Raw genomic sequence first — 10,246 nt, 5'->3', positions numbered from 1 at the left:
CAAATAATATACTATATGGTACCCGAGAGGGGAAAAAAGCCACAATAGTTTCTCTATTCTGAACCACAACAGGAGTCACGAAGGCTTCTCTCCACTTTGACACAAGGTTTGGAGTCCTCGAACATCACTCACAACAAGATCAAAGCTGAGTTTTTGGCACCTTTATAGCAGACGTTTACAAAACTTTACGCGTCTTAGCAGCGTTGTAAGTGTGGTGCATGAGTGATGCAGCCATTGCACTTGAAGGCAGCCATCCAAGTCACAAAAACAGGAAACACTAGAGTCACCATGCAAGTCATCAGACAGATGAAAACAATGAAGATTTCATTCAAGCATATTATTCCATCTGGTAATCAAGATAACTACCACTAACAATTATTGCGTCAAAATAATAAATACACAAGATTTTGTTAAGTTAGACCTCATCTAACCAGTCATGATACAACAAGTACACAGTGACAAAAAAAATGAACATAAAAACAGGCCTCTTATATTAAAGACCTTGATGCAGATTGCGGAGGTAAAGACCTTGATGTGGAGGTACAGGCAGAGATGGTAAAACAAAAGAACCCTCTCATGCTCGCAGAAGGTATCCCTGAAATTAGTCACTTTTCTGCTATAGCATCTCGACTCAGCTTCAAGTCCTTTTTATCCTTAGGGATCCATTACCAAGCAAGATCCATTACCAAGCAAGTCAAGAAAGCAGGCATCATCCCCACTATAATATTCGTCCAAGTTTATAACCTTATACTGCACTACGCAACTGTAGAACATTAGCTAGTTGGGGCCTAATGACCAGCTAATTGTAAATAAACCAGGGCCATCTTGATTGGGGTTCATATTTATGTATCATCCAACTCAACAAGCTGAGCCCGTCTCTCAGCAGCTTTCTTCCTGATAAAGATGCCCCACCTAAGGGCCGCTTTAAGCTTGAGCCATCCCACAACAGCTTTCCCAGAAGAGCGGCTTCTATCCTCATCGAAATTGAAATTGATTGCTGGTGATGGGGCATAACCTGCTGAATATGGGTACGGGTCCTCAGACACACTGACGGGATTTTGAGCTTGATGACCACCATTACCCATCCCAAATATGCGAAGCAGATGTTGCATGTCTTCATGTTCAAGCATCTGATGACTTCTCATGCGGATATCTTCCTCTGATAGCAAGTTCTCATTTCCCCTGTAATCTACAAAGTTGGAGGTTCCAACAGGCTGCAACCCGGACAAGGATGGTTGTGCAGGTCCAAGAGACAATGCATCATTGTTTCTGGAAGGCTGGCTTAGACCCGAAGTACCAATGAACTGATTCTGAGGCAAAAGTGATGTGGCATATTGAGCAGACCCGTTAAAGTTCATTGTTTGTGACTGTGCAGAGTATCTTGTACCCATTGCATCATGTAAACCTGAAACATACAGAAATTAGTTTGTGAGTCTTAACGATATATTCTGTTCACATAGTACTTCACTTGCATTTGCTTTGTGAAAAATCCGCCCAAAATAGAGTTTTGTAAGTGGGAAATACAGTTCATGAATTCCGGGATTTATACCTCCAATCTTCAGACCTGGATCCACAGAAGGCTGTTCCATGGGAGGAGCAACAGGTAAGCTGGGTAAAGAGAGTTCATGGGTGTAGAAATTGGGGTTTGGTTGGGAAACTGGTGACTCAGTCCTGGAGGAATCTTCGATCTTGTTCTGTTTCAAGCTCAAGAGAGACTTGCCATCATACTCCACAACATGGGTCCAGTTCTCATACGCTTTCTTTATCAACGTGTCTGCATAGACCTGCCAACATACTAGATCTTCAGCCACCATATTTGACATGCAACTGACATTGCTTATAGGATAAAGTTTTTTCCAAAGTTATGCTTCTTCTTTTAGATCATTACAGGGTTTCTTAAGCTACACAGGTCGCACATTGAGGTCTGATAATGGTCAATTATATGTCCGATTAGTGCAAGTATTTAGGCATATGGAAGAACCGAAGAACAGTAACAAAAAAAAAAAACAGTACTAGTTGTAAACCCTTATTTTAACAAAAAGCAAAACTACCAACAAGCGCAACTGTGCAAGTAACATTGAGATGTAGGAAAGCTATAGAAAGAGATAGGACATCAAGATTTCAAGCACTGACCTTCTGAGTGTCGGAAAGAGAATCAGTTGAGTAGTATTGGCCACCAGCAAATAGTCCGTTAAACTCATAGATGCTGTTGAAAATTACGCCAACCCCTTGAGGACCATCGGGATAGTAGATAAAAACCCTTCCACTAAGTACACACGTCTTTGCATGCTCGACAAGTGCATCCCACATCTTATTCGACATGCCACTTCCGAGTATCTAAAAGGATTCAGATAGGTTAAAACAAATCCCTAAGATCAGAAGACCATCAAACAGCAAATGTGTAACTTTCTTACATTTCGCAACCTCTGTGGATCTCTGACTACGAACCGCAAGAAATCTTCAACTGTAGTTATGCCACATTTATTTAGTCTCTTATGGAAAGCCCCATCTTTCCCAATCTTCTCTAATCTCCAGACTTCATCGTTTAATGCAGGAGGATAGTGTTTTTTGTACACTACAAAAGACAAACACGGCAATGCCGAAACTAGATTTAAATGCGAGGTCCAAGGAGAAAACGTGTACAATTCTGGGAAAAAAGGAATTACAGTTACACATGTAAAGAAAACACCAGTTTAAGAATTTAGACTCACATTCCCCTCTATGATCCTTGACAGTGAAAGCTTCAGTCTTTGCTTCACGGATACGAACAGTATCACAATGCCCTGCAACAATCCTCAGTCCTAGCCTGAACTGTCTGCTTCTTATCCAGCTTGAATTATCAGTAAATGTCAGTTCTCCAAGAGTTCCCACACCTTCTTTCAGTGTCACTTGCACATCTCCAGTTAAAAGGGGTCTCTTTCCTTCGCGCTCTTTCACCACATGACTCTCAAAATCTTCTTGGGTCCAATCGGCATCATCTTCATCATTGAAATCACCTTCAAGCACAACAATATCCAGTTTCGCAGATGATTCTGGACCCGTTGCGACAAGTTGCCCAGTATTCGCATCAATTAAAACGATGTGAATTGCAGATCCTTGCTCGCCTTCTACTTTGCCTCCGGTAAAAAGAGGTAAAGAAAGCCTACTTCTGAACTGAAGCTGCAAATTTCTCCCATCAGGTGCTTCGATTCGCTTGGGAGAAGACCTGCATTTTGAACACGGTCAACCTTCATACTGTTTTTTCAAATCTTCCTGTGTTTTTTTAGTTGCTACACTTCCTGTTTAACGCCATCCAATGCAACTTTGATAAACAATATCTTTAACTATGCATGGCCAAAAAATTATAAAATTTGATTATGAAACTATGAATTAAGACTAATCAAATAAGATCCCACTTAACTATGTTATTTCTTATACATAAAGAATAACAAATTGAACAAGGTGAGTTTGTGAATACTAATTACTATGCAAGCATAGCATCTAAAAAATTACAGAGGAAGTAACTATAAAGCTACAGCTTAGACTAGATAGTGAGCATTTGAATGTGGAAGAAAATTAATGAAAAAATTGGCAGCAATTGGTCAATCAGATAGCAAATTTATTAGTACATTGCAAGTCTTGACAAGTGGCGAAAATTGATATGCCTAAATGTTTTTCTGTTTGAAAGAGAGCCATAAAATGCCCTATATACTCTTACAATTTAAAAGTTGAGATTTCCAACTTATAACTCTCGCTAAATTCAAGGTACAGTAGCTAAGATGCAGAAATGTAGCAAAAACGAGCAAATAATGTCAAAATTCGAACAAGTAATGAATTTCACCTTCCGTTTCCAACAAGTCTTGCAGGCCCCAACTTTGCCAAAGCACGTTCTACTTCCTCACTAACCTGCTCATTGTTCATGAAGACCAACCATAAGAGAAGTACAAAGCAACAAGTCATAATATAGATACTAATGTATACATGTACATGGACAATTATAGACCTCTGAATTCAAATGTTAATTACAAGACCCTAACCATTTTAAGAGTATGCACTACTCCCAAACAACCCCCACAAATAAAAGAGAGAGAAAGAATGTCAAATTAAAGATAGTTATATAAAGCAGTCTGGTGAAGTGCATCTTGATCTCAAAACTAATCATCCAAAACTGTCCCCTATCAGGGAGAAAAGAATCATACATAAGTTTGATAATCTTACAACTCTTCGAAGAATGGGTTCCAAGGATGAGCAAAGTCTCTGCAGACTATCGACCTTAAGGGCTTCAACGATCACACTGCAATAGAGTGCAAATTACTTAGTGCTGCAAGCTCAAAAAAATCACACACATGTGAAGGAAAGCCATAGCATTAACAACCCCAAGGAAATGTCAAGTCCCTAGTTAAAATCATACATATACTACCAAAAGACACAATCTTTTTGTACCAGTTAAGGTTAATTGTAAGAAAAACTCATTTTTGTACAAAGTAGAACAAAACTTATGGAATTAGAACACTTAATTGTAATCATTTTTGTAATAATCATTTTTGTATCAGTCAAGGTTAATTGTGAAAAGCATTCTCATCTCGGAGATTTCGTTTTTTCTTTTTCAAAAAAAGAAAAAGAAGGTGAGCTCAAAAATCACAATCAACCACTCCAAGTAACACAAACTTATGAAATTAGAGTACTTGAGCTATATCAATAACTTCCTCACCAGTGTCACTCCCAGTTCAATTTTCAGTCTTAAGATTTCAAATGTTTATATTAAAAATTGTACAATAGAGTACTTAAAATCAATCATACTTTGTCCAAATAATTGTTTTCATTCTCCAAAAAAAAAGTGAGCTGAAAAACCTCAAAGATAATGAACATTTCAGACTTATAGGCTACTTCCATATCTTCATCTTCCCCCAAAATCTTGTTAAATATAGATTTGAGTAAAAATAGCAAATGATATCTATACAGTACCACCTACAAGCCTACAACAACAACAAACTTCACTCGGTCCCCCCTCCCCCAACCCAAAAAAAAAAATTAGAGGAATAAAAAGTGACAAATTTTCAATCTTTTACAGAAATATTAGATACCCTGATTTACATAACTAACAAAAATAGAAACTTTACAAAATTCAACCCCCCCCCCCCCCCAAAAAAAAAAAAAAAAATCCCACACAGCATCATACAACTGAATACCCAACAAAATGCAACAGCTCAATATTGATTAATCTCAAATGAAACTTACAAAATTAACCAGCACCCAGAAAAATTCATCCAACACCCACAAAAATTCAAGCATAAAAAACCTAAATTTTAATCATTAAAATGAAGCATCAAATTAGATACTAAAAGAGAGAGAAAGAGTAACAACCTAGCTAAAGCTGGTCTTTTGCGGTCAGGTTGAGCATCTTCATCAACATTAGAGTTAGAATCCAAAGATCTCTTCTCTCTTCCCCCCATACTATTAGATCTTTCCATGTACCTTGTCTGCATTTTTTTTGTCACTTCCTTAAAAAATCAAAATGGATCTAAAAAAAACCCAACAAAAGAAAATAAAGATTAAATCTTTCAACAACTAACTTAAAAACAGAAAAACCCAGAATCAATAAATCATACTATATCCTTATCTAATCCTAAAAATAACATCCCATAAATAATTTATTACTAAAGAAAGAGAAAAGAGAGCGGGAAAAGGTAGAACCTTTAAGAAAATTTTAAGGGTGTGTTTGGATACTTTTTTTTTTTTTTTTGTTGTTAGAACATTCAACGAAAGGTCTGGGAATTTTCCTTCAATACTGACGGCTTCATCAATCAGAGAAATGAAAAGAAAAAGGGGGAAAGAGATGAAGTGAAAAACGCGCTTAAAATGATTTATTTGTTTTGTTGAATTTTGAGATGTGTTTTTTTGTGTAATTTGTAGTAGTATTGTATTGTTGATACTGTAATAATAGCCAATAGGTGGGGGTCCTTGACACTTTGAGAAGTCACTCTCATTAATTCATTATTATATCCTTGTAGATTGCCTAAACTAACCTTATGGAAAATAACAAGATTGGATTACATGATAACATTTTGTAAAGACAAGTAAGATCATGATGTGAAGTTTGAAAAGATAACAATAGTTGTAGAGGGCAAATGGGACTCTATCTTTTTTATATAAAATAACGAGAGTCGTTTATTATTGGCGGTAAAAAGAATATTTATTGTGTGTAAAAAGAACTTGATAAGAAAATATATATTTTTAGAAAAATTGGGTCAAACTCGACCTAACTCGAAATCATTGAATAGTATTACGATAGATATTGTGCAAAATTCAATAGGAACATAGTATTTAGTTATTAGTAGTGTGGATTTAAAATAGTTATTATTAGACTTTAATGTCATTTATAATTTTGTATAGTTGGTTTATCTGTTAGGAAGGACTACGCTTAGTATGACTAACTATTTGCTAAATGAATTTTGCAAATTATAATTATAGACATCATTGTATGTATCATGCTCAAAATAATAATCAAAATAGGGTTACAAAATCTCATAATCAATTTATTAGGTGAACTTAGACATTGGCTCTTAAATTACTCTAATTAACTCATAATGAGTTGTACTTAATGTAATATAACCCAAACTTGATCCAACGATCTATTTATATTTATTGGAAATTACAGTTGAAATCTTGATAATTAGTTGGAAATATAAATTTGTATTTTGTTTGCGTGCTCATCCATGTTTTTGTTTTATTTGAATTCAAGTAACCTATTCAGGTCTCACTTAATTATCAAACTTGTTGTTGTAATTCTAATACAATAATGGTAATAGCTTTAAAATTACAACACTGCATAAATTACATTTCTAACTTCATTTAGTCTCATATCTACCCTTTGTTTCTTATTGTTTAACCAGTTTCAATGGTGAATGTTTGTCAATAATCTTTCTTTTAACCTTAATTAACTTTTATTGTATATTAATAAAAATTATAACGATTAATTATGAATAAAATACTCTTTGAGACAAATTAAAAAAAGCCTCATATGACTATATTTTTCATTATACATTAGAGAAATTTAGAAAATTCATTATATATTTGTAAATAGTACGTCAAGATTCCAAATTCGAAGAACAAAAAGAAATGGATGGACGGTTTTCTTTTCCAAGCTCATAAAAAATGTACATGTCCACGTTGCATATTTAGCTACTTCATCTTTGTATCATGAGTACTTTGAAGACACTTTTATAAACGTACTTTGTATAGGATCTACATAATTTATATTGCATATTTAGCTAGGTACGATAAATATTTTTTTTCGGATAACGTTTTTCTTAGATATAAAAAAATCGAAACAATATTCATTTATTTCAAATCCGGTTCGTATTATGTTGTTGTATCGAGTTAAATTTGAGCAGCTTGAATTGAAGACTTGAAGTGATGGGATCAACTCAAGTGTTGGAGTATTTGGAGGTTTTTGCTGACTCAGAGCCCTTGTTTTTTTTTGTGGGGGCTGCGCCTTAGATGGAACTTATTACAACCGTTAGTTGTAACTTGTAACAAGTACATCAGAGCCGTTGATTTTGTACAAGTCTGACGAATAATTCGCTGATTTAAGGGATATTGCACGTGGTTATTATTACTACTGAATACTTACTGAGTAGATAGTAGGAGTATTTTTTATGAAAGAAAGATAACTTGGAATTTTTATCAAGTGAGATAGTGACTTGGTGACGTTGCGGTGGGGTAAGTTTAGTCTAGTAAAGTGACCATAATTGCCCACCTGCCATTTGATTATAAGATTCTTTTGTCGGCTTGATCCATTTTCTCTTTCTCTCATAATCATATTTCGAGCATGAGGATATATAAGAAGTTAAAAATAAAAATATTAAGCGATTAATAAATATTGATGAGTATTTTGATATGAGTGATGTTCGAGGTTAGTTACAATTATTATATTTATTATTATTTATAAATTTCATATTTTATTTTATTAATTTTTTGTAATATTTTGTCCAAGACAAAATTGGAAAATAGATATTATAGCATGATATAGTACTTTTTAAAAAAATGAACTTATAAAGTATTAGGGATAATTAAAAATAATAATTTTAATAAAATTAGAGTAAGAAAATGTTAGTATTATTAAATAAAGTTGTTAGAAATCAAAAGTTTATTGAATTATCTATCAAATACAAAATAATATAGTGCTAGTGACATAAATAAAAGGGCACGAGGAATTGATAAGCTGTCAATTTATTGATACTCGAATTGGTTAAATCTTGTGGAATAATTCTTTTGAAGATGATTACATTAATTTGATACTTATAATAATGGCATATGGTTGCCTGTTGATTGGGGCCCATGAAGACTTGTTAATGGGTGGCAAATTATTGAATATTGAAATATTTGAAACACATTCGAGCACATGACCACCCACACAAAACACAATTATAGGCTTGGGAAGTTTGAAGCACTAATAGTAGATTAGTTACATAATATATCATCACTTCCATTATTGGAGATGAGCATTTTCAACTAAATAATATGTTGAAAAAGCTAGATTACACTATAAGGCTAATTTACTTATGAGGTCATTGTATGTAATTGTAAATTTGTAATGTTTTTGATCTTATCGTTTATAATATATTCAAGTGTACATGAACACGATACGCAATAACGCAAATAAGAATATATATATGGAACATTTAAAATGAGCTTCTACCTAGCATTTTCACCCCTTTCATGTAAAGTTTGTACTTTCTTATTAAATGAACCCCAACGGGTACGTATCTAAATCCATTCCTGCCCACCACTCGTATGGGTGCCGCACCTGCTTCATATCTGTGTCGTACTCGCTTCATCACCGACCACCGCCCCACATGGATACTCGCACCCGCTTTATTCCCGCACCGTACCCATGTATTTATATTTTGCAAGATAAAATTATTAATTAATAAGTATATAAATAAGATTTTAATAATAAATATGTGAGGAGGGTCGGGGTGGGGCGGGGAGGGCGGGGATGGGGCGAGCATAGAATAAATTCCACACCTGCTCCCCCACCCATTGATAATAATCTGCATCCCCACTCCATCCTCGCAAACCTAGACCAATCCTACCTCCAGGGACGGAGATGGTGCGGGTCTCCTACTTGCCCCGCCCCACTGCCATATGTAGGGGGTGATTAGTTAGTTAAATTGAAGTCATTAACTAAGTAAAAAAAAGTCAATATAGTTTGATTGCTTCAAAGTCCAAACTGATTAACAAATACTCCCTTAATTAGTACATCAATTTAAAAGAAATAAAAACCCTAGCCTCCCTCTTTCTTTTTTCTCTCTAAAACCCTAGCCTCCCCTACTTCTTCTTCATCAGTTAGGGGCTGCCATGGATGATTTCATCCATGGTAAGCCCCTTTTTCCTTTTATTTTCAGTTTTTAGTTTATTTTCTTGTTTTGTTGAATAAATCAGTATCTCTTTATGAGATTTCTTCAAACCCTGTTATGGGGTTTTTAGTCTTTGTTGTGGAGATCTCCTTCTCCTCTATGGGAGTTGTGAGTGTGGTTGTTTTGTTTTTAGGTATGAGAAATTGTTCTTGTTGGTTGAAGTTCAAATCTCAACATGAAGGTATTGGAATCTCGGATGCGGTTAACATGGCTCGATCAAGAAGGCTCTTCCCAAACTATGTCAGAATGATAGACTTCCTCATCAATAGCTGTTTGATTCAGCAAATACAAGGGGGCTGCGCTGTATTGCTCGATCTGGTTCATTATAGTTTCTTCGAAGACGAATTTGATTTAACCTTGTTTAATTGTATCTTGTTTTTCTTTAATATCTATTGTAGATGCCGTTTGGCCTTCAATTAATGAAATTTCTCTTTCAAAAAAAAAAAATTAGTACATCAATTTATTGTAATTTGCAGCCACCCTTCTCTTAAAAACAATTTGTTTTCAAGAAAAAAGATTTCTGAAGTAAAAAACATATGAAAACAGTTGGTGTAGAGATGCCGAAGCATTAATTGAGGAGAATAGATTGACAGATACAGATTCAGAGCATAGATCTCATTAAACAAACTACTTCTGCATGTGGGACTCAGCTTGGCTTAAGGATACAAATGCGTTCTTTCACCCTCACTTTTAATCCCTGGAAATTGGAAATTGACGAGCCAGGTGAGCAACTTTTTAATGCAAATCATGCAATTACTGGAAACACCTAGATTTCACCAAACATTTTCTGAGTTTTAGTCAACAGCAACATAGATTATACTATTACCAAAGAGTACCAAAGAATG

The 10,246-nt window shown here is 34.9% G+C and overlaps 1 protein-coding gene across 1 annotated transcript; it reads right to left on the bottom strand.

Annotated features, from left to right (window-relative positions):
• Window positions 1-305: 305 nt before the first annotated feature.
• On the bottom strand, window positions 306-5,813 carry LOC104909117 (calmodulin-binding protein 60 B). Its single transcript, XM_010698318.4, has 9 exons — window positions 5,674-5,813; window positions 5,344-5,500; window positions 4,198-4,273; window positions 3,821-3,885; window positions 2,712-3,205; window positions 2,415-2,575; window positions 2,134-2,337; window positions 1,550-1,784; window positions 306-1,405 (listed from the first exon to the last, which is right to left on the bottom strand). The coding sequence occupies exons 2-9, from the start codon at window positions 5,463-5,465 to the stop codon at window positions 843-845; spliced, it is 1,920 nt and encodes a 639-aa protein (XP_010696620.1). The 5' UTR covers window positions 5,466-5,500; window positions 5,674-5,813; the 3' UTR covers window positions 306-842.
• Between the last annotated feature and the right edge of the window lie 4,433 nt (window positions 5,814-10,246).

This window comes from Beta vulgaris, chromosome 8 (genome assembly GCF_026745355.1).
Source record: "Beta vulgaris subsp. vulgaris cultivar EL10 chromosome 8, EL10.2, whole genome shotgun sequence".
Taxonomy (NCBI): Eukaryota; Viridiplantae; Streptophyta; class Magnoliopsida; order Caryophyllales; family Amaranthaceae; genus Beta; species Beta vulgaris.
The sequence above is the reverse complement of the archived record's forward strand: the minus strand, read 5'-3'. Positions and strand labels throughout refer to the sequence as shown.

Coding starts and splice junctions, on each gene's coding strand:
- LOC104909117 (XM_010698318.4), bottom strand. CDS start 5,465: ATGCAGACAAGGTACATGGAAAGATCTAATAGTATGGGGGGAAGAGAG. Junction 1,785..2,133: donor CTCTTTCCGACACTCAGAAG/GTCAGTGCTTGA, acceptor GTATGTTGGCAG/GTCTATGCAGACACGTTGAT. Junction 1,406..1,549: donor TCCAGGTCTGAAGATTGGAG/GTATAAATCCCG, acceptor TGTATGTTTCAG/GTTTACATGATGCAATGGGT.